This window comes from Artibeus jamaicensis, unplaced genomic scaffold (assembly GCF_021234435.1).
Source record: "Artibeus jamaicensis isolate MK-2021 breed Jamaican fruit bat unplaced genomic scaffold, CSHL_Jam_final contig_685, whole genome shotgun sequence".
Lineage (NCBI taxonomy): Eukaryota > Metazoa > Chordata > Mammalia > Chiroptera > Phyllostomidae > Artibeus > Artibeus jamaicensis.
Genome location: NW_026521924.1, coordinates 27,831,943 through 27,855,153, shown reverse-complemented (window position 1 = coordinate 27,855,153; position 23,211 = coordinate 27,831,943). Strand labels below are relative to the sequence as shown.

Here is a 23,211-nt window from a genome sequence, read left to right as displayed (position 1 = left end):
CATGCCCAGGCAGAAGGCGAGAGGAGTAGTGACCAGTGCATTCTGCCAGAGAGACCTGCTGGTGAGAGAACCCGTAATGGACCCTCCCAAGCTCACTGGCTGGTAGATAGTCAGGATGCAACCCCAGGCCCTCCTCACAAGCCAGGGAAGGTCTCCCTGGTCCTCTCAGTTTGGTGACATGGGGCTTTTGGTTTTGGTCATACCCGCTTGCAAGGGCAGCTCCTGGGTGCCTCTGGGTAGCTTTCTGGCTTCTGACCAGTGCTGGACTCTTTGGCTGGCACATCACTTCCTGATCGATCGGTCTTTACTTTGAAGGTTTAGCACTGATCCGAGTCTGTCTTCTATGTGCAGGTGAAAGTGGGAAAGCACACTGCAGAGGGAACGGGCACCAACAAGAAGGTAGCCAAGCGCAATGCGGCCGAGAACATGCTGGAGATTCTTGGTTTCAAAGTCCCACAAGCTCAGCCCACCAAACCAGCCCTCAAGTCAGAGGATAAGGTGACTCTTTGGGGCTCCGTGTCCTTGCTCTCTATTTTCGAGATGACCTCCTTGCATCCTGGGGACTCTGACACCTCCAGGGCCAAGCTCTGGGGCAAGGCTTGGCCCTTCTGGCCGTGAGGCAGCCCTGTCGAGCGGTGTCTTCTCCATTCAGACCATTGTAAGGTGGTCAGAAGGGGAGTCACCTGTCCACAGTCACAGGAAAGGCTCTGAGTCAAGTTGTTCTTGTTTCAGTGTCTTTGTGGTCCAGGGTGCTCTGCTGGAGGGCAGCTTGCTCCTCTCTGTTGGTGAGATGCTGGGTAATTGGGCTCGACATGAATGAATGTGTGATTCCATCATTTGTGCTCTTAGAATGAGGCCTCCATAAAGTTTGTCATCTCGGGCTTTCATCCGCTGTGGAGCAGGCTTTGGTTTTTCGGGGTGACTGAAATAGCATGACTTTAGAGTCAGGGTCAAATCTGTGGTTTAGACTTGAGGTTTCTTTTATCTTTATAAATTTAACACTAAATAAAAATAACCCCATACTGAAAATTTTACTTCTTCCAAGACTGTTAAGCCGTGCCCCCACCAAGCCTTGCCTTGCCTGACCTTGTCTCCAGTCACCGAGTGCTCCTGCCGGAGTACACTCGCAAACCCGGGGCCGAGGCCTGTACCCCAGTCAGTCATGTCGGCCATGAGGGAGAGTGCCCACTGGGGCTGCTCAGTTAATAAGTAGGACCCCAAACACTTTGCGGAGAATCTGCTTGGATCGTGGACTTGGATTTGGGGTGTTTTATTCCAAAGCCTTGCAGAGCATTCGTAGGCATCCTTACCTTCTCAGAAAGAAGACCTGTGTTCGACAGAATTTTTTTCTAGTAACATTTCCTCCTCAGTTTGTCATCTCTGGAAATGTCACCTTGTTAGCTCCAGGAAGTGTCATTTAGCTTCAGTGGAAAAGCATCTTTCCCCACCGTGGGCTCTACTGATCTCATATCTCCTGGCTCCTGGTTTAATGTTCTCATCTCTTCTGTGCATGCGGATGGAGGCCCAGTGTTTAGGCTGGTGCACCTGCCTTTTGGACAGGCTGGGGCTGGGGTCTGGGGGGCTGTGCTTCTGGGCCTGCTGGGTGGCAGGGGCACACCGGTGGTCAGACTCTGGGAGGAGGGCTTTCTGCACATGGCCTCCTGATCTTTCAAAAGTGTCAAAACCAAGGGTCAATGCTAATTGGAGTTCGTAGCCTTTAGAGAGTAGGAACTAATTTTTCAAGTTTGACTTGTACTCATAACCGCCCCCCCTTTTTTTTAAGACACCCATAAAGAAACCAGGGGATGGAAGAAAAGTAACCTTTTTTGAACCTGGCTCTGGGGATGAAAATGGGACTAGTAAGTGTGATGTTAATATTATCTTGATCTGAATGTGATTGGGGGTTTGCTTGGTTCCTGCTAATAGCCTGTGCCTGTGAACGAGTTTGAACACTTTCAGCTCTGCGTCCTCCTTGTGTCCATGTGTGTGCTGAGGGCGGGCAGGTGGGGGGTGGTTGTAACCCCTTTCGGGGCTGGCAGTGCGTGTGGACTTCTGTTGATTTGTCTACATGTTCCTCCCTAGGCAATAAGGAGGATGAATTTAGGATGCCTTATCTTAGTCATCAGCAACTGCCTGCTGGAATTCTTCCCATGGTGCCCGAGGTTGCCCAAGCCGTAGGAGTCAGTCAAGGACATCACACCAAAGATTTTACCAGGGCAGCTCCGAATCCCGCGAAGGCCACGGTAACTGCCATGATAGCCCGTGAATTGTTGTATGGGGGCACGTCGCCCACAGCCGAGACCATTTTAAAGAATAACATCTCTTCAGGCCACGCACCCCATGGACCTCTCACGAGACCCTCTGAGCAGTTGGACTATCTTTCCAGAGTCCAGGGATTCCAGGTAACTGCTGGACCGGGCTGTGGGGCCTGTACCTTTGAGCAGTTGTCTTTGGGTTTCTCTCAGAAAACGAGCTTCCTACCTTGTTCTAAAGAATTGAGCTCTTTGTCTAGGGGGTGGGTGGGACAAGCGTGGGGAAAGGCCTTCCAAGGAAGGGTGGAGAGGTATGGAATGTATTACAGGCCTGTGTGGTAAGAGAAAACCCTTGACCTTGAATAATAAAAGTTAAAATATCCAGGCCAACGATAACAACAAGGCCTCTGATCTAGTGGTAGTCACAAAGTCAGATTTCGGTGAGAACAGGTTCCTTGTGCTGGCCCTTCCTGCCTGGTAGGAGAGGGTAGGCTTCTTTCAGATCAGGGCTTTTGAGTAGACATTTAGGTTCCTGGAAGGTTCTGGAAGCTGTGGCCATGATCTGCCTACAGCCCCTGGTGCCCCTCAGCAGCAAGCCCCCCCTGACAGTCTTTTGTACTGATGGAGCAGAAGTTGGTGTCCCGTGTCCAGCTGAGACCAGGCTGAGACCCCGGGAGAGGTGTCACTTCCCTCTTTGAGGAGCCCCAGGCCCGTTCTCAGGCACCTCTTCCCGACCCTTCCTCAGTTCTCCTTTCCCCCTTAGGTCGAATACAAAGACTTCCCCAAAAACAACAAGAACGAATTTGTATCTCTTATCAATTGCTCCTCTCAGCCACCTCTGATCAGCCACGGTATTGGAAAGGATTTGGAGTCCTGCCATGACATGGTACGTTCTCCCTCGCCATGGGCCGCTCCGGCCTGGGGCTGGCCCCCGGGAGGTAGCTGAGGGGCTGGTTTCTCACAGATCGAGTATTTCTGGAGAGCTTGTTTCCTAGTTTCCGGGGCTGGTGTCACATCCTGTGTGTGAGCACTTAGCAGCTTTGCACAGCCCCTTCTCGTGCAGTCCCTGGGGTGGGGAGCACCTCCAGGGGCCCAGGTTCAGGCAGCTGTAGAAAGGCCCTTCCTTGGTGTTCTGCTCAGATGCCATTTCCGTTGTAAGAGGTACTGAAACCGAGGACTGCTTAGTGTATGTAAACTTCGGCGCATTCATCCGAGGAGACAGATGCGTCCGTGACATCGATGTCTCCAAAGATGATGTATTCTAACAAGGAGACATGGTCGGGTTTTGCTTTAAAGCCGGATATAAAGTTTGTACAGCCCAGTTATCACAAGGTTAAAAATACTAGCAGGAAATATATAAGAAAATTAACAGGTGATTTAATGATGTAATTTATTACAGAGATAATTTATTTTTCAAAATTGAAAATTCAAAGATTAAAGGAGGTTATTTAGTGGGACCACCTGCTTTGCCGGGCCGCAGGAGGTGCCCCGCCTCTAACCAGTGTCTTGCACAGTGGCCCCAAGCAGTGGCCACAGCCTGACCTCTCTTTCGTCCCCTGCTAGGCTGCACTGAACATTTTAAAGTTGCTGTCTGAGCTGGACCAACAAAGCACAGAGATGCCAAGACCAGGAAATGGACCAATGTCTGTGTGAGTGAGCCGATCTGCATGGAAAGGCAGTTCTGTTCCTTGTTTGCGTTAAAATTCAAACTGGTCAACGCAGTGGTGAGACACTTTGCCTCAGTCACTTCCTGTCCCGTTCCCCGGATAGCTTTGCACGTTTGGGGCAGAGAGCTCCACTTTTTCAAAAGTTTTGAGTACCGTATTTTGCCATGGATAATGTACACTCACATTTTTGGCCCAGACTTTGAGGGGGGGAAATCTTGCATTTTAATTTTTTAATTCAGTCATTTATGTATCTATATTTACGAACAAAACCAGCTATTGTGTTCCATGCTATTACTTTGCATATGAATATCATTATTACTCTCTAGAGTCATACTTTGTTTAAAAAGATTTTTTTGTTTATTTTTAGACAGTGGGGAAGGGAGGGAGAAAAAGTGGGAGAGAAACATCAATGTGTGATTGTCTCTTGCACGCCCCCTACTGGGGACCTGGCCCACAACCCAGGCATGTGCCCTGACTAGGAATTGAACCACAACCCTTTGGTTCTCAGGACAGCGCTCAATCCTGAGCCACACTGGCCAGGGCTAGTTACACTTTTAATGCATAAGCATAAATAAAAGAATCAACATTTATATAGATATAGAAATAGAATTAGCACTACCCATATATAATATGTATCCTTATTTTTTCCTAAAAAAATCCAGACAAAAGCTCTGGCTGGTGTGGCTTAGTGGGTTGAGCACTGGCCTGTGAACCAAAGGGTCACTGGTTCGATTCCCGGTCGGGGGACACGCCTGGGTTTCTGCAGGTCAGGTCTGCAGTTTGGGGGTGTGAGAGGCAACGACACACTGATGTTTCTCTCCCTCTCTTTCTCCCTCCCTTCCCCACTGTCTAAAAATAAATCAAATCTTTAAAAAAATAAGTTTGGGCAAAAAAATGCACATTATACATAGCAAAATACGATACTTAATGTATTCACGATTCCAAATCAAAATTATTTTAAAAGGTGAGAAAGAAATGCTGCCCTCGTACAGTCCGCTGTCGCCTCATTCTCCCCCCCCCCCCCCACAGCACGCTGTGTGCACCCCCCCATGCTTTCTCCACTGGACAGCACACCTGGGGCTGGGCTGTAACCCAGTGACCATAAGCTGGGTCCTGTGCTGTGGGGCTCTCGGTGCCTGCAAATTTCTTTGAACATGGGTTTAATTCTCTTCATTTCAAACTAGCGTCATTTTCTTTTTTCCTTTTTTTCCCCCTTTCTTAAAGGTGTGGGAGGTGCTGAACCTCTTCTGGTCATGAACCGTTATATAAACTTCCCAACAGATACTGAAAATCCTGAGACTGCTTTTGAAAATTTGGAATTTCTGATACCTCGAGTGGGCCGAGAGACGCGATGGGTAAAGAACTGGAGACAGCAGTGGTGACAGAGGCTGAGGCTGCTCGCATGTGCTGTGGTTTGTCCCCACACGGCAGCAGCTGCTGTGGGGGAGGTTGGGACCTGCCAAGCAGCCCTTAATTGCAAAACCAGCAGGTCCCTGCCCCTGGCACTTCAGTGCTTGGGTTTTTTTTTTTTTTTTTTTTTTTTTCCTGTGTGAAAGAAGGAAGCAGAAAGCAGGACCCCTTCTCAGACCGGCTAACACACTTCGGGACAAACCCTGGACACCCACGCCGAGAGAGGCCTTAGACCGGCCGGCCCAGAGCTGCGAGCACCAGAGGAAAATCAGATGCTTCCCGCTCGGCACGAGCTAACCTCCCTCGCTTGCCACAGCTCCCCACCTCCCGTGGTACTCACCTGTCACCACTGCTTTCTCTTCCAAAAGAGATACATATTCTTAGTTGTATTATTTTCTTTGGATTGAAATGACACTATAAATTTTCATTTGAGTTTCTCAATTGTATCTAGTTACATAGCACAGTTTAGAAACTTATGAGACTTTATCAGTAACTTAACCGGCAGAGATTAAACCCCCTTTTATTCCATTGGACTAACCCAGGACCATTTCAGTGATGGAGACTGTGCCCTTGGTTTGGCTGGAACAGTCCTGGACTTCACAGAGCCCTTGGTGAAGCGTCCCACAGGTGTACAAATTGGACAATTTAGGAATTTTAAACTTTAAATGATCATTTGGCTCCTTTTCTATTTCATTTTTGTTAATGCAGCACAACTTAAATGAACTTTGCTCTCTGTTTTAAAGATTATTGAAATCGTGTGTACATACATATGGCTCTTGAGAACACAGCTTTCGCTACACTACAGGGTGTGGTCTCCATGTGGTCCATACGGAACTGCAGGCTGGTGTTCCCGAGTGCTTCATACTGTTGATTGCATCTCCATGTAGGGCTGAAAAGAACGACCCGTGCATATCTCTGAAACTGTTGCTTTTGGTGTTGTGTTACTGCGCATGGAAGTGTGTGCGGTAAGGTCCTGCCCACAGTCCAGCTGGAAAGCACCGGTAGCCTTGCGAGTTAAGTACTGCTTCGATTCATTGTTTACGCCGGAATTTTTTGTCCCCATGGAATGTAAGTAAAACGTAGTGTTTGTCACCAATAAATGGTAATACTAAATTTTTTTGTTAATTTATTCTCAGATGCCACTACTGCTAGGTTGGGTCCCCTCCCAACCTGCCCCGTCCTTTTTTTAAGAAAAGAAAATTTGTAATGCTTGTGATTCCATTTGGGCAAAATTCTGAAGACCTGAAATTTGTATCTGTTGATCAATAAACATCTAATGCATTTTTTGGTCCTGTCGAGCAGTAACTGAAGGGACGATGTAAGGGCACAGAAGCACGATGTGGTGGGGGGCATCACTGCCATGGCACGTGGCCACCGGGTGAAGGGACATGCCTGTCATCTGAACCTGACACCCAAAGAATGACCTGGAGGAGACTTCCCGACACCTCGAGTCCCTTCCCGTCCTCTGGTGCTCTCAGGAGTAAAGGTGAGGCATTGCTTTCTAGCCTGGCTGAGGAAGGGCTAGTGACTGTCTCTTGATTTTAGAGGATGATAAGACCAGCCTGTGGATTGGACTGGTGGAGTAACAGAAGGGATCGGAAAGTTAGGGAAAAATGCTGAGGAGTAGGGGGGATTCAACGCTACAGGCATAAAAGCAGTGAAAAGAGGACATTTTCCTTTGCCAATCCTAGATTTAGTCATTTCTCCAAGGAGCCCTGGTCCCTTTAGTGACGGATGGCATTTAAAAAGCAAGATCTGGGTGCTGGGAGCACTCACTGCTACTGGGCTGTTGTTTCCAGGCCCTCTGAGCTTGGACATAGGAATTATGTACATATATGTGTATATGCAGGAGTTGGCAGAGACAGGTTTACAGTTCATATGGGAAATAACAGTATTAATACAAGAATAAGCTTTTGCATACTCACAAGTGTCAACCTACTTTTGTCCACCCCAGTACATACGTGTACACGTTTATTTATTTGTACATATATTTAAAAGCCATGTATTCATACTGCTACCTCCAGCAACCATGAGTTCTTCACTACTTTTCTGTTTTCGGTACTTTCTGCAACACGGAGGTTGTAGCCAATCTCCCAGCACTGCCAACCATGTTCTCCTTTTGCCGCCTACTGTGCCCGTCCTTGTGGTCTTGCGATCTGTTGAGGGCACACTGCCCCTGCCCCTGTGTGCACACCGGCGACAAGTTTAGAAGTATTTGTGAGAGCTTCCTATGGCTGTTTTCACTTGGCCCTCATTGACTGCAGTACAGAAGTGACAATTTGCACTTAACATGAGGATGCTGGGAAGGATTTCTGGGTTCCTTCGATAAGAGGTTTTCTGAAGGTGATACATCTTTGGCTGCTTTGGGGAGAGGTCCAGATGGAACGTCCTTCAGTGTTCTGACTGTAAACTCAAACTTGCCTCTGCTCAGGCCCCACAGCTGCCGTCTGTGGAGGGCTCACTCAGTCTGCGGTACCTTTTGTCTCCACAGGCTTTGAGAGTGTTGCATGGGAATGCAGTCTGCACTGTGTCTTATCCCAACATGATCTCTCTCAGGTGCGGGGAGAATCCTTTGAGCCCAAACGATACTCCTGCCCTTGGGAGAGCAGATGCAGTCTTTATGTTTGTAGAGCACTGGTCTCCCTGGCAGAGGCTCCTTGTCATCCGAATGACTGACGGGCTTGGGAGTCTCTCACCCCATGGTGGTGTGCTGACACTGTCAAGTTCCTCTTAGTCACAAGATGTTGACGAGTGAAGATGATTTCCCTATAGCTGGGTTTGTTGTTTTTTAAAGTCTTGCAAATTGTCGCTTCTGAATCTCAGTTTCTTGCTACAGTGCGCTGAGCTAATGTGCGTGGTTTTTGCAGGGCAAATGCCCAGTGACAGACATTTTGGTCTGGATTCCAAGGTCTCATGGGGTAGGAAGGAGTCTGGAATGGTGACCAACGGGAAAGGAAACCAGCTGTTCCCGAGCACTATGCAGCTGCAGCTGTGCAGGCACTAACGTGAGCTCAGGAGAAGGTGACTTCCAGGGGAGAAACCCAAGGACAGAGGTGTGCAGCATTTTGTTTGCATGCACCTTTAGAAATTTCCATAGCCATCATCTTGGGTTTTAGTGCCTAAAAGCCTGTGTGCCCTTAAGACAAAACACAAAAGAACACACGTTGCTTGAAATTTCTGGATTGGCAGGGAGAAGTTAGCTAATAGGCTTTTAAAGAAATGTGTTTCTGAGAACCAGTGGCTAACTCAAAGATGGGAGGTGGTGGAGTTTCCATTCCTGAAATCAGCAGTTATTTTCTTACAATGTGTCATTTTGTGTATAGAATATACATGTGAAGCTAATTCATATTCTGCTTTGTACTTTGAACAGCATTCCCAGTTTTATTAGCAAAAATTGTATGTAATTTAGGAAATTTATACTGCTTTGCTTAATACTTGCTTAATCCAAATTTAATATTCTAAAAATACTTCCTTTGTACATTCTTCTACAAATATTCAGCAAAATCTTTGATGGAAATACCCACTAGTCTTGCAAGGACAATAGGAAATAGTAGTCTTTGTGCAGAGGCAGTTTTTTAAATGACTTACATTTCAGAGTAAGTTGCAAAGAGTTTGGAATTGTGCAGCACACACTTGGAGTGTCCATTCTAAAGGTTGGGAGTGCTGGCCCCGCCCTGCCTTGCCACAGGTGCAGCAGCAGTGGGAGTCTCTGACCTTGGACCTTGCTGAGGGATCAGGGGACAGTTCCTTCTGTTGTAGAGTAAGGCTTTGTCAGAATCCCGAGTAACTTCTTCAGATTTGTCAAGTACCTTTTTGTTTTGTTGTGTATTTATTCTTGGTCTTGTCCCAGGTCACTGACACTTTTTTCTGTTTTGGATTTTCTGCTACCTTGCCTTCCACATTGCTGACTTGACCCTCTGCTTCACCTAATCTGTGGTTGATTCCCTCTAACGTATTCATTTCTGACTAGGTTTTTTGTTGTTTTCATTTGGTTCACCTATTTCCCCCCTAAGCTCATTGAGAACTCTTATAGCCATGTTTCGACTTTTTATTGTTCTGTCCTTTGGGACCAGACTGTCTTATTGTGGCTGACTACCATGCTCGTTTCTGTGTCAGGTCGATCTGCTACATCTGCCAGTCTCGACAGAGTAGCCTTATGTTAGTATGTGTCTGTGACGCCTAGTGGGTTAGTCTCTCTGGTTGGGGGAGCCTGGTGCTCCGGAAGCACCCCACCCCTTGTGCAGGCTGTGCGCCCTCCTGTTGCCGCCGAGCCTTGACTGCTGTTCGCGTGTTGGTGGGTGGGACTGACCCTCCAGCTGATGAGTTGTGAGACTCCCAGTTGTTATGTGGGAGTCGATCCCATGAAGCAGAAGTTGCTTTAGCGGGGTTCTGGTTCTAGCCAAGTCCAGGTGTGTCGTTTGTGCAGCTGTTCAGATGTGGTCTGAAGTGTCTCAGGAGGGGCTCCAGTGCAGGCCAAGGTCAGCTGTTGTTCATAGGGCACATAAGGGACCTGCAGTTGGTTGTGCTGGGTTTGGAGGCTCCTGGGAGAGGCTCTGCTGCAAACCGAGGTCAGCTGTTACTAGTGCTGGACTTGGGGCCTCCTGATGGGAGTTACCACACCCTTTGGGAGGGATCGCTGTTTGTGCCAGGCTTGGGGTCCAGGGTACAAGTGAGGACAGACAACTAACTCCTTGTTGGGAATCTGTGGATAAAGGCCTCAGCACCCATGGAGGAGGTTGCTTATGTGGAAAAGCTGCTTGGTTGCACCAGTTTGGGGGGGAGGGGTGTCTCTGAAACAGAGGCCCAGGGGCAGAGTGGAGATCAGTGAAAGGTCAGTGGAGAGATTAGAGGGGCGCTAGCTCAAGTTGCCATGGAGGAAGCAGTGGTGCTGTTCGGCCCCTCCAACCCTCACCCCAAAGCTAGTCAGTTCAGTCCCTCCCCGTAGGACCCTGGGACATTTTGAGCTGATACCCTGGGCTGGGGCATCCAGTGGGGGGCTGGTATCCCTCACCCCTCTGGGGGGGACCCTTCCACAACCAATACTGCTCACGTGGATGTGCCTCCTACCACTCTCACCCTGGTTCTTTATACCCTTAAGTAAGAGGAATTTCGTTCAGTTAGTTTCCAGGTTTCTGGTGGTGGTTCTGTAATTCAGCTGTAACTTGGATGTGGTCATGGGAGGAGGTGAGCAGGTTTACCTACTTCACTGTGTCACAAGTCCTTGCCAGCTATGTCTGGGAGTGGCAGGCCTGGATGTCTTCTTGGCTGACATTTGCTGCAGAAACCCAGAAGCAGTAATCATTTTCCCCTCAAGACGCAGAAGGGTTGACTCAGACTGCAAGGTGGACATTTTCCTGGTCCAAGGTAAATACAAACCTCCATCAGATCTGGGAAACCTTTCCACAGACTTTATCAAGTTTTTCTCTCCCATCATCCAATTAACTTTACAAGGAGGAAAGCCAGGAATAGGTCAGTGAGTTCAGGGCTGCTTTCTCCCAGCACTAGCTTTACCACCTGGCGTGCAGCAACCCCAAAGAAGGGTTGTTAATGTTCCCTTGTATCAGGGAGCACCAAAAACCTGTTCTTGAGCGGTTCTTAGATACATAAAGTTTGGGTTGTTAATGTTCCCTTGTATCAGGGAGCACCAAAAACCTGTTCTTGAGCGGTTCTTAGATACATAAAGTTTAGGGCTCTTTTTATTGCTGATTACAGATTTAAAACTATGTAATGTGCACTTCTTGGCAAGTAATACAAGTGATTTACATTACAAATACTTACGGAAACACGAAAATACAAAGGACAAGAAAACCACAAATTGGCATCAGCCTCAAAACAAAAGGATTTAGTAACAGGAAAAAAAAATGTCTCCACAGTTAAGTGTCTTGTCAAAAATTTTAAATTACCTGAACAGTGCAAATGCTCAACTCAGTGTCATATACTGAATTATTAGTACTTGTTCCTTGAAGCAGCAAATTGAAAAAGTTAACCACTTTTTATGATCACACAAACCACCTAAATTGCTCAAGGTTTAGAATAAAGCAACATTTAATATTTTTTAAAAGATGGAACTAGTGACACATTCAAAAAGAAAAGTTGCTTTGTTTTTAAGCAGCTGTGTTCAGAAGCCTACCAACTTTCCTCAGAAACGTCCTGGGCTTTATTATTAGTCAAACTGCAGATCAAAGCAGTGTCACACTGGCCGCCTGAAGGTACCCTTGGAGGTACTGGAGCGCTTCTGCATTGAGGCTGGTGCTCACCATTGACGGAACCTACAAGAGACAGGAAACGCACAAACCTGATCTCTACCTGAACGATGGAGAGTGCTGCACCTGTTACAGGAATTCCCAAGTAACCCAACTACTTTCATGCCTTCAAAAATGAACAGGTTTAATAAAAAATCGATCCGTAAGGCGTTACTGTTGTTCACCATGGTAGAGGCAATGTGGTTATGTTTTTTAAAAAATCCTTATGTGATGCATAATGTAATAATACACTAGGGGTAAAATGACATGCCACCTAAAACTTGCTAAAAAAAAGAACAAGATCAGAAAATGGTTACTACTGAAGGTTAGCACATGAGGGTACAGTGTGCTGGTTCTATTTATTTTTTGAAGTTTTCCATAATAAAACATTTAAATATATAAATTTATCTTAAGACTCTCAAAAGTGATAGTAATGGTTGTATGGTTGTTCCATTAGCCAAGTATTCTGTTATTTGAGTGTGCTTCAGTTAAAGAAATACCTGCATTTTAATATTACAAGGATTATTTCAATCTGGGGGAGGGGGGAACATTTCTAGTCAAAGGGCTTTATCCCCTGATTTACTGCTAAAATTATTCCCTTAAAATATTTTTGTAGTCCATCATGTTAGCTAAAGACAAACAAGCCTTGAGTACTGCTCTGCGGGGTGTTAGATCCTGCTGAGCAGTGAAAACAGGCACCAGAACAACTGCCACCCCCCACCGTCCCGTAAACATCTTTGACAGCGAAGACACTCACCCTTCCTGGACACGCAGTAGACAGTTTGTGAAGTGACTGTGCCAAGTGAATCTTGGGGTTGGACACCATTGGACCTACAGGATCATGCTCTTTTTTCCCAGCAAATGCCAACTGTGAGAAGGCAGTCTGGTATCCTGGTGTATCTTCTATGTCAATAAAATGTTCTTCATCAGGAATGGAATCATCTTCAGGTAACTCAAAAAGGCCAATCAGAGACTGCAGTAAAGGAGTCCTGGATTAGAAGAAAGCAAAACAAAACAATTCCTTAGCAACAAAAATTACTCACAGTCTCAACAGTACTGAGGGACCACTGAAATTAAGATGGTTATCCTGGCTGGTGTGGCTCAGTGGATTGAGCGCGGGCCTTCGAACCACACAATCATGGTTCGATTCCCAGTCAGGGCACATGCCTGGGTTGCGGGCCAGTTCCCAGAAGGGAACTCACAAGAGGCAACCATACATTGATGTTTCTCTCCTTCCCTTCCTCTCTAAAGACAAATAAATTAAAAAAAAAAAAAAGTTATCAGTGCATATGGCTATCCACAAACAGCTTTCAATTCTTCTTTCAAACAGCACCCCAATTACTCTTTGGTAAACGACTCTACCCCAGACCTTCCAAGCTGGCTGTGTGACCTAGGCCTGACTAGTCAGAAGGCTGTGTGACTCAAGCCAAATGAAGAGTAAGAGCTAGAAGTCAGAAGTCAGCCTCAAGTTGTCAGATTACTTTACGGAAGGGCTGCTTGAGAGAGGCAAGAGGTCAAAGAAAGCCAGGTCTGCTGGAAACTAAGCACACACATGTAAGACCTGTTCACCTTCTCTTGAGACTGAAGCCAGTTTATTGAGCACCTATTATTAAAAAAACTCTTAGAAATCATCAAGAACAGAGACTTTTACCAGACTCTCAAGGGGTTCATGAATTCCTTCTCCCCAAAAAGTTAATCAGGAAACAAGATCATAGTCTGCCCACAAGGATCCATAGGTCATGTACTGGACCTGATGGTTGCCAGTGGAGGAGCAGAAATCAGAACCCAATTCTCCTGACCCTTCAGAGTAAGCTGGGTTGATTCTGCAGTCATAGTGAAAGGAAGCCATAATTTCTAAGAATTTTAGAATGGGGTACTTGCCATAGTTTGGTATACTCAGTGTCCATCATCGGGGGACATTCTGTTAGTAATTTGGTTATGCCAACTGCACAAATCTTTTTCTCTACGTTTCCAGACACTTTTTGAATTTCAGGAATAATGATTTTTTCCAAAACCATTCCAAACATTCTGTGAAAAAAAAAACCCAATCAACATTAAATTAGACTACCACTCCAACTGTTAAACACTTATTAGATGTTTTTTATGCTCACTGACTCCATATGAACATAAAACACAAAGAACAAGGCTGCAATGATGGAAGAGACTTGGAGGTGGCAAAGCATCAAACCTCTACCCTGTGGCCAGTCACCATCGTCTGGCTTCAACCTCTACAGCCATATTTTTAAAAATAACTTTTAAGACTAAAAAATTAGGAAAAAGGATTAAGCAACATCAAGAAAAAAAGAATCACTCACCACCTGGCAATAATTAGTTTTAATACTTCTGGATAATAAACTTCCCAATTTATATGCCTATATACCTGTACCTGTAAATGTTAATGGCTACAGTAAAAAGATGATTTAGCCAATCATTCTACACTGTTGCACACTCCTAGAATGCAAATGTCTCAGACTACACAAGCTAATAAATCCCTTGATGTGGAAATAGGGGGCATCAAAGAATAAGGACATTTTAATATTCTACAGAAAGGGCTTTTTGCTCCACAGAAAGAGTGCTGCCAGTTAAACACCTACTAGCACTGTGTGAACTGCTGACTTCCTCACAATCCTTTGTTAGTTAGAAAGCCTATTTTCTGATACTGCTCTTCAGGTTAATTAGTTTTCAGTACATTTTATTGATTATGCAGTTACAGTTGTTCCATTTTTTTCCTTCCCTGTATCCTCCTCTGCCCTGCATCTCCCCTCCCTCCAGCATCCTCGTCTTTACTTCATGCTCATGGGTCATACATATGTCTTTTGGCTTCTCCGTTTCCCATACTATTCTTAACTCCTCCTGTCTATTTTCTACCTACCAAATATACTTCTTAGTCCCTGTACCTCCATTCTCCCCGCTCTCTGCTGATAACCCTCCATGTGATCTCCATTTCTGGAACTGTTTCTGTTCTAGTTGTTTGCTTAGTTTCTTTTGTTTCCTGTTCAGGTGTTGAGTTTGTTGTCATTTCTACTGTTCATAGTTTTGATCTTTTTCTTAGATAGGTTTTACATTTATTCACTCTGGAATTTTTTGGTTTCACTATAAAGAGATCTAACATGAGTTCTTCTCCAGCCTCTATCATTTCTTTATACCCTTCCCTATTAAATGGGGAGTGGCACTCAGCCACATTCTTTGCATGCACACCAAGCAGTCTTATTGATGCAAACTTTTCAAATACTATGCTATCACTGCACCAATAACTGAAATCATGTATAAAATAGACATTGGTTTATGCTAAAGTCCAATTTTTCACTTTTAAAAATAAAATATAGCCCTGGCTGGTGTGGCTCAGTGGATTGAGTGCCAGCCTGCGAACCAAAGGGTTGCAGGCCAGGTCCCCAGTGGGGGGGGGGGGCGGCGCATGAGAGGCAACCACACATTGGTGTTTCTCTCCCTTTGTCCCTCCCTTCCCCACTCTCTAAAAATAAATAAATAAATCTTTAATATAATAAATAAAAACAAACTTACTTTGGTTGTATACCATCAAATATTTCTTGTAGTGCCAGTGCCCCGTATTTTATGCAATACAAATTAATAAAGACTAAGAAACCTGTTGAAAGAAGATGCAAATTATCAATACAGAGGATGCACTGCACTGAGCAAGTGATGTAGTAGAAGCCTGCCAGATGCCTAAGCATCAACACCTGCCTTCTCATACAATTAACACAGAATTTCTGCCTTTATAGCGCAAGCATAGTCTACATGCAGTCCCTGACTTATTTTCTTCATTGTATTTCTGTTAAACATTTTGGTATCTAAACATAAACTAACCTTTGGAACACAATATATTGGAAACTGATTTAATGTTTGGGGAATACAAACATCTTAATGTATTTTATAGATAACACTTATAACTGATGAAAGGGTTACTACATGTAACCATAATGCCTAGGGGTTTTAGCTACTTTCCTTCATTATTTCTGCAGGAACACCCAAATGGTCTTACTTACTCTTTATAAACTTTGTTGTTTTGGAATTCTGAAGTCTTTGGAATAGTAGAATGAAGATTTGCTTCCTGTATTGGTCAACTGATTCACTAAAGATTTGAATAAAAGCAATAATATAATTCAGCATTTTTGAGTACCTAACAGAATCCTTGATTAATTTACAACAAGGTTATATAAACAAACTCACGGAGGCATGTGCTCTATTATGCTGTTTAGAAGATAAAAACCTTGGTGGTCATTGGCTTTGGATGCAATGAGCTTCTGGAAAACACCTAATAACCCAGGCTACAACAAAACAGATCAAATATTAATATTAACCAGTGAAAGAGGCAAGGATTAATTATACCTAAAGTTAAACAGGTCATGTAACTTGGAAAAGAGCACATGTAATAATCTAATTAGTAATTTCTGAAGTGTAGAGAAAAATAATGCCACCACAGTGAGACCTTAAAAGTTCTTGAAATTAACCTGTTTGGCTCTTAATTTTTAAACATCTGCCACCCACATCCAAGTAAGTCCGACTCACGATTTTGTCGGCCGCAGTGCTCGCTATCGTGCTGGACCCACGTTCCAGGAACGCCTGAAGCAGCCTCACCAGTGCAGGGATATTGCCTGTTCTTTCCCAAAGCACTGGCTGAAGGAGGTGAGGAAATAAGGCCATGTAGGAAGACGGGATGTCATTTTTATGTGTTTCCAGAAGCAAAGACATCACTTGAAAGACATAGGGAATGAACTCTGTTGAGGAAGTAAAACAGCCGTCAGCTTCCGAATCGGTGGCTCTGCCACCAAAGGTCCCCATCTGTTACAAAGGCTACATTTTATAACCACTCGAATGACCTTGTTCAATCAGGGAAAACAACCACCCCCTTTGACTTACCTTGTACATCGTTCTGTAAAATGTCAGTAAACACCAGAAACAACGCCTCTTCAAAACTGACAACAGCAGCAGGGTTGGCTTTGCACGTTATTCTTATGGATAAACATATAGCTTCAAACATGTAGTGATTAAAGTGGGGTTTGCTTGGGTTCTGAAATTTTTTGAGAAAAGGCATATTATTCTAATAATCCAAGTGACTGTATTTACTGTCACTGAGAATAAAACACCTAACCCTTCTAAAACATTAAAAAAGATGCCTTGTTTTTAAAAATCAGTATTAAGACTACCAATGACAATAATTGACTATAAAATTCAGGAAATAAAGCAATACTTGTTAATACCTATTTGTTTGGATTTCTTCTTTCAATGAGCAAAAGTCTGCTACAAAAATGTACTGGGTGTGGCTCGCTGGATTGAGCGCGGGCTGTGCACCAGGGGCTCGCTGGTTTGGTTCCCAGCCAGGGCACATGCCTGGGTTGTGGGCCAGGTCTCCAGTGGGGGCGACATGGGAGGCAACCACACATTGATGTTTCTATCCCTCTCTTTCTCCTTCCCTTCCCCTCTTTCTAAAAATAAATAAAACCTTTAAAAATAATTTTAAAAAAGCACTTGAGAGTCCCAGGGAGGTGACAGCATGAGCCTCGGCTGCCTGTGCTGTGAGGGTCTAGTCTTGAACCCACGCACTCCCGTGCAGTCACCGTCAGCAGCAGAAACGAGCAGGGACGCACACTACGGCCCTGCCACTAGCCTCGTGTGGGACCTTAGGTAAACTGTTAACGACTACAGGCTTCACGTCCCTGTCTGCAGAGTGATGGCCCCTGGCAGCACTTTCCCAAGAAGGCTACTACACCTGGCTGATAAGCTCAGGAGGTGAGTACGGGGAGTGGGAGGGGCGGGCAGGGACCGTGAGGGGTGGTCCCCTGCGTCTCTTCTCTCTCAAGCTCTGAGACCCAAAGTAGCCTGAGACCCTCACCAGACCTCTGTGAAAAAAATAATCACTGTTCTCTAAAATCCCTCTAATACTGCCTATGAATTTATCTCCTTTTCATAGTTATTAGGTATAAGAATCCAAAAAGAAATTTTGTCAGTCTTAAACTGATTTTTTTATTATCTAAAACTTAAGAATGTTTAAATAGGAATCAAAATATGTGTTAAACTCCGGATCAAAGGAGCAGTGAACAGCCTCTTTTGTGTCCACTTGGTACAACTTTGGTCCACTTTCCTAAGATCACTTCATATTACTTGAACATTCCCAATTTCCTTCAGTGAACATGTTACTTGAAATTAAGGATAACAACGTTTTAATGTTTCTGAGCCCATACTTTTTAAAGGTGAGTGCTGCCACACCTCCCATCCGCCGTCATCCCCATTTTCAGGAACGTACACGAACTGCGGGGTCAAGAAGAATCCAAAGAGCTTTTTCCTAAGTCTGACCTACTGCAGGGAGTGGCTCACACAATCCCGACACACAGTTTAGAGCTGTACTTTCAAAAGTGGTTCTGTTACCTTACTAACAGCTAACAGCTTCTGTGTAAGCTGAGTGATGAGAGTAGGGATGTAAGGGATTATGGCTTCTTGTAGGAGGGAAAAACTTCTCATGATAGCTGTAAAATACAAAAACAGCAAAAACAAATAGTTTAGTTAAAATTCAGAACAGAACACTGGGGGGGGAAAAGTCCACTGATTCGTCAACCAAAATTTCCTGACCCTTAAACCCCAGGTACTTCTCTACATTTAAAATCTAAATTTCCCTTCTTTTAAAAATCAGGCCAAGGACTGACAACAGAAGTTAGCTGGAAAATAATATTTCCAGAGGGCATAAACCTTAAAAAAAAAAGGGACAGCCAAAATAAATAAATAAATAATGAAGTGACTAAAGAGGCAGAGAAGTAATGGCACTGTTTTGAGTCTTTTTCGCTGAGAAGTCAGTGGCAGAAAGTGTTCAGTCCTAGCCTATTGGGAACATGACTGCAGCCTCCTGGAAACGGAAAGAGAAGGCCACATGCCTCTTCCCCAGCCCCGAAAAAAAAAATTTGAGATTAAGAGCACAAGAAAAACCCAGAGATAAGTATAAAGCTTTGGAGGGCCCATACTGCAAAAATATTGATTAAAAAATGCCTACAATCATTTAGCATGGGAGGTAAAAACATTAAGCTAAAAATGTATAATAGCCATTTCTGCACAAACGGAATACTAAGCAGAACACCTACTGTATGCCAGACACACAGGACAGAACGTTATCCTCTCTGGTCTCCTCACCTTTGCAACGACGTTTCCTCTCTCTGAGCCAAACCTCACACTTCAACTATCTAACTGCTACCCAGCCCTCACGCCTCAGCTTAGACACCACTTCCTAGAGAAAGCCTGTCCCGAGCCAGGTTAGGGAGGTTAGTGGGTGGATCGCTGTCCCTCCTCTGGGCTGACACACAGCCTTTCATTTACTCCTGTAAGAGTGTTTACTGAGAAGTATTACGTCCTGGGTGTTCTTGCTTATCCTATGAAGACAGCAACAAAGACCAAGGGCTAGTTAGTTGCCTCACAGAGATGGACATTAAACCCTAGTCATTGCACATCATTGCTGGGAGAAGTACAGTGCTGAAAACACACACACAAATGCATGTACACACACACACACACACACCCCAGGGGTCCTGACCCAGAACGGACATCAGTTTCTATGATCCGACACCGTGCTAGTCTCCTGGGATGTGGCAGTGAAGGCGACTGTGATGGGTCCTGAAATCTGAGACAATCTCACTGCAGTGCCTGGCAGACGGTAGTAGCTGCCTGCGTCCGTGGCACTACGTCCCTGGAGCAGGATCTGTGTGGCGTCTATCAAGTGTGCCCAGGTCTCCCACCAAGAACTAGCGCAGCATGCCATCACTGGGTGTTGTCTGATCTAACCTTTGCCCTCGAGAAATTCAGTCTAGGGAAGGAAAAGAGGAGTTTGCCACTTTTTCTTTAGTAAGAAGAGCTCTGTATCAAATTAGGTAAAACTCTTTCTTGCAAATACTATTAATAGTAAAGACAACAATGTTCTTCGTTTAGAAATCTCTAATCCTAGCTAGTTCTTAGGCAGCGGCATACAGCTCAGTGTTCGCCCTTGCAGTCAGAGATGAGACACTTGTGTTCTGTGCACACCGGGGAGCGGCCTACCTTTCATAATATATTCATTTTCTGAAGAGCCAGGAAGTGTGAGAGCTTTGAAAAGGTTTGTTAGCAGAATCTCAACAAACGGTGCGATTTCTGCAGCTGTAAAGCTATAGATGAAAAAACAGCTTTCAGTCACTGCCAACCCTTGAGCTTGTCACTCTGGATTACCCTTGGCAACTACTAAGTCACACTTCTTGGCATAAAAGTGAGCCATCTCCCACCACTGACAATCGACAGCTTAGGAAAATAATTTTTTCTATGAGTGTATGTTAAATTCCTAAGAAGACATGTCTAAGACCAATCATAATTAAGCAAACCAAAACCTGAGCAAACCCAACATCATCTAAAGCTGTTAAGGTCACTCTTGGTTCATAACACTATTGAGACCAAACTCAAAACTCCCAGGGGGCTCAGTCACCTATCTCCCTGGAGGTGGAGCAGGTTTAGAACTGTTTTTTGCATAAATTCTAGTCCTGAAGACAGATACTGGCTTGATTCACCTCAACGAATGTCCTTTCAACCCTTATTGGCCTCTGGGAATACCTGCACTTCAAGTTCTGGATGAAGAGAACCTAGAATGTTTTCCATCTCTTACCCGAAGCTCAGTTTCAAGAAATAACACTGTTGAAGAATGGCCTGAAAGACATGCAGACCATCCACTCCTCTACAGTCCGGCCTGCATCAGGCCAGAAAAGCAACTACCTTGGGCCCTAGTGTGTCCTATCCCAGCACTGATTCAAACCGCCAGGGGAGGTAACTGCACATGCGGCCAAAGAACATGCTGCTACACACTCCCTTCCTGAAGGCCGACTTCTCAGGTGCCTCCTGAGTTAACAATTTTGACTGGAATCTCATGGAGACTGAAAATTTTAACTCGCCAAATTTCTCTCTCTGCTTTTGTTGCTAGGAGACTCCATGTAAAATTCAAGAGTTTCTTTAACTACTGTACAGGATCCTGACACACATTTCTGCTTATTGTATGAAACGCACCCTAGTTATTTTCCTTTGCTTGAACTTCCTCTACTTAACTTACTATAATGTGTCTATTTTGGCATGCTGCCTCAAATCCTTTCAGATTGAGACAGTATAAATGAGTAAAAAGTACACATTAATTTTTCTAACTACTAATGAAATACACTTGGAGACATCCCTGACCGGTATGGAACACCCACCCCAAGATGAAAAAACAAACTCCTTAGAATCCAATACTTACAGAGCGGCGTGGTTAGGCCCCCTCATGGTGAACAGCCGCTCCAGAGCATGTGCTGCGTAAGTATGAACAACGATACTTTCAGCTTGAAGATGATTTATCAAGAGAGGAACAGAGACTAAAAGCTGCTCTTTTGGTACCTGAAAAACACAATAATATACACGCTCTTAACTCAGTGATGCTAACTTTGAGTAAAAGACAGCAGGAAGGGTTTGCTGATTCTAAAAAGTGTTCTTTCAGCTGTTACAATGGAAAATGATGGGGGTGAAAAACCTAAACTTCTACCCAACACAATGGTTCAATTCAGTTCCCATTCACGTTTCCAGTCCTCTTTCTCAGAGCACACTGAGCATACACACTGCGAGGGGGGTAAAATCTTGCATACCACAGAAAAATATCACGGACAGACTAAGATTTCATTAATCTTAATAACTATACTTTTCTCCAATGGGCGCTTCTTGGAAAACTTAGTCAAGCTTTGTGCCTCATTTTCTCTTCTATAAAAAGGGAGGAGGACAAAAATAGGAATACTAATCCAATAAAAATCTCTTAAAATTTTTTAGACAATCCATTAGTCTTTAAAATAGAGTCTTTACATGAAACCTTCATAAGGTTGCGTGTAACCTTGGGTAAATACCTGCCAAAGACAAAAAAATTGTAAATCAAGAAATTAAAGAATCCCCCATAGGGAGTAAGCTATGGCATATTCTTACAATGGAATAGTACACGGCTATTGAAAATGAACTCTAACACCTCTACTAAATGAGTAGTAATTCTCTAAAATAATGCTAAGCACACAAATAACAAGATGTGTAGACCAACAACTGTAGCACGATATCAGGTATACAAATAAAAAATTGACAAGATGGAGGCATAGGTGGAGATGCCGTGCTTCCTCACACAACCAAGTTTAGAGACAACTAAATAATAGCAACAGAAAACACAGCCAGAACACAGAAAATTGAACGTTTCGGAAGTCTGATAACAACAAATTCTTCAGCCTGACTGGTAAGAGGGGCGAAACCAGCAGCTGGCAGAGCAGGGTAGCACAGGAAAACTCGGTCGGACGGACTCAGGTGTGCGGAATCCAGGTGCAGGGTTGAACCTGGTGGGCAACTCAGCAAGCAATCTCGGGGAAACAGCGAGGGAGCAGGGCTTCGGGTTGACTGTGGTCTCGCATTCATGTGTGGATAGACAAGCGAGGGAGTGGGTGACTGGACGAGAGCCAGCAGCCCCAGGGGCAAGCAGAGGGTGCCGCCATTTCCCTGCTCTGACCCCGCCTCTACATACAGCGTCATTATCCAGCGACCTAAGTGGCCCTGCCCCGGTGAACACCCTAAGGCTCTGCTCTTCACCCAGCTGTGAGAAACAGCAGAGGGGGCCGCCATTTCCCCCCTCTGACCCCGCCCCCACATACAGCGTCACAACCCAGCGACCTGGGAGTCCAAGGCTCTGCTCCTCATACTTAACAGGCACAAACAGACCAAAAATGGCTCAAGAAGATCTCAAAAGAGCCTATAAATCTTAAGCGATGAAGAAATAGCAAAACTCTCAGACGCACAGTTTAAAACACTGGTGATCAGGATCCTCACAGAACTGGTTGATTATAGCCACAAATTAGACAAACATATGAAGGTGAAACTAATTGAAATGAATGGAATTGCACAGGGAACCAATAGCGATGAAAAGGAAACTGGGACTCAAATCAATGGAATGGACCAGAAGAAAGCAAATAATGGCCAAACAGAAAAGAGTGAAGAAGCAAGAATTCAAAAAAATGAGGAGAGACTTAGGAACCTCCAGGACATCTTTAAACGCTCCAACATCTGAATTATAGGGGTACCAGAAGGGGGAAAGGAATAGCCACCAGTGAAAAACTTTTGGACCCAAGAAGGAACACACCAAGGCACATCATAATTACATCAGCCAAGATTAAAATGAAGGAGAGAATCCTAGAAGCAGCAAGAGATAAGGGGACAGTCACCTACAAAGGAGTCCCCATCAGACTGTCAGCGGATTTCTCAAAAGAGACCTTACAGGCAAGAAGGGGCTGGAAAGAGGTATTCCAAGTCATGAAATCCAAAGACCTACAACCAAGATTGCTCTATCCAGCAAAAATTTCATTTAGAATGGAAGGACAGATAAAGTGCTTCTCAGATAAGATCAAATTCAAGGAGTTCATCATCACCAAGCCCTTATTATATGAAATGTTAAAGGGACTTATCTAAGAAAAAGAAGTTAAAAAACATGAACAGTGAAAGGACAACAAACTCAGTTATTAACAACCACATCTAAAACAAAAGCAAACTAAAAGGACAGCTAGATCAGGAGTGGAAACATAGAAATGAAGATCTCAAGGAGGGTTAGCAACGGGAGTGGGAGGAGAAGGGGGGAGAAGG

At 44.6% G+C, this 23,211-nt stretch overlaps 2 protein-coding genes across 16 annotated transcripts in view; one reads left to right on the top strand and one right to left on the bottom strand.

Moving 5' to 3' along the window:
- STAU1 (staufen double-stranded RNA binding protein 1) overlaps window positions 1-5,461 on the top strand; it is a 50,860-nt gene extending 45,399 nt beyond the window's left edge. For 14 of the 15 annotated variants that reach the window (XM_037164411.2, XM_037164413.2, XM_037164410.2 and 11 more), the window contains 6 exons: window positions 352-498; window positions 1,784-1,859; window positions 2,083-2,402; window positions 3,016-3,138; window positions 3,816-3,901; window positions 5,144-5,461. In XM_037164411.2, coding sequence (XP_037020306.1) covers window positions 352-498; window positions 1,784-1,859; window positions 2,083-2,402; window positions 3,016-3,138; window positions 3,816-3,901; window positions 5,144-5,159 — 768 coding nt within the window. In that variant the 3' untranslated portion in view covers window positions 5,160-5,461. The remainder of the gene's footprint in view (window positions 1-351; window positions 499-1,783; window positions 1,860-2,082; window positions 2,403-3,015; window positions 3,139-3,815; window positions 3,902-5,143) is intronic. The other variant, XM_053671364.1, reaches the window with a different exon arrangement.
- The window catches only part of CSE1L (chromosome segregation 1 like), a 54,931-nt gene continuing 37,153 nt past the window's right edge, over window positions 5,434-23,211 (bottom strand). The window contains exons 15-25 of the mRNA XM_037164464.2: window positions 20,816-20,952; window positions 19,606-19,709; window positions 17,956-18,053; window positions 16,450-16,600; window positions 16,099-16,307; window positions 15,760-15,857; window positions 15,576-15,661; window positions 15,094-15,175; window positions 13,453-13,599; window positions 12,329-12,560; window positions 5,434-11,598 (exon numbers count right to left, since the gene is read on the bottom strand). Coding sequence (XP_037020359.1) covers window positions 11,509-11,598; window positions 12,329-12,560; window positions 13,453-13,599; window positions 15,094-15,175; window positions 15,576-15,661; window positions 15,760-15,857; window positions 16,099-16,307; window positions 16,450-16,600; window positions 17,956-18,053; window positions 19,606-19,709; window positions 20,816-20,952 — 1,434 coding nt within the window. The 3' untranslated portion in view covers window positions 5,434-11,508. The remainder of the gene's footprint in view (window positions 11,599-12,328; window positions 12,561-13,452; window positions 13,600-15,093; window positions 15,176-15,575; window positions 15,662-15,759; window positions 15,858-16,098; window positions 16,308-16,449; window positions 16,601-17,955; window positions 18,054-19,605; window positions 19,710-20,815; window positions 20,953-23,211) is intronic.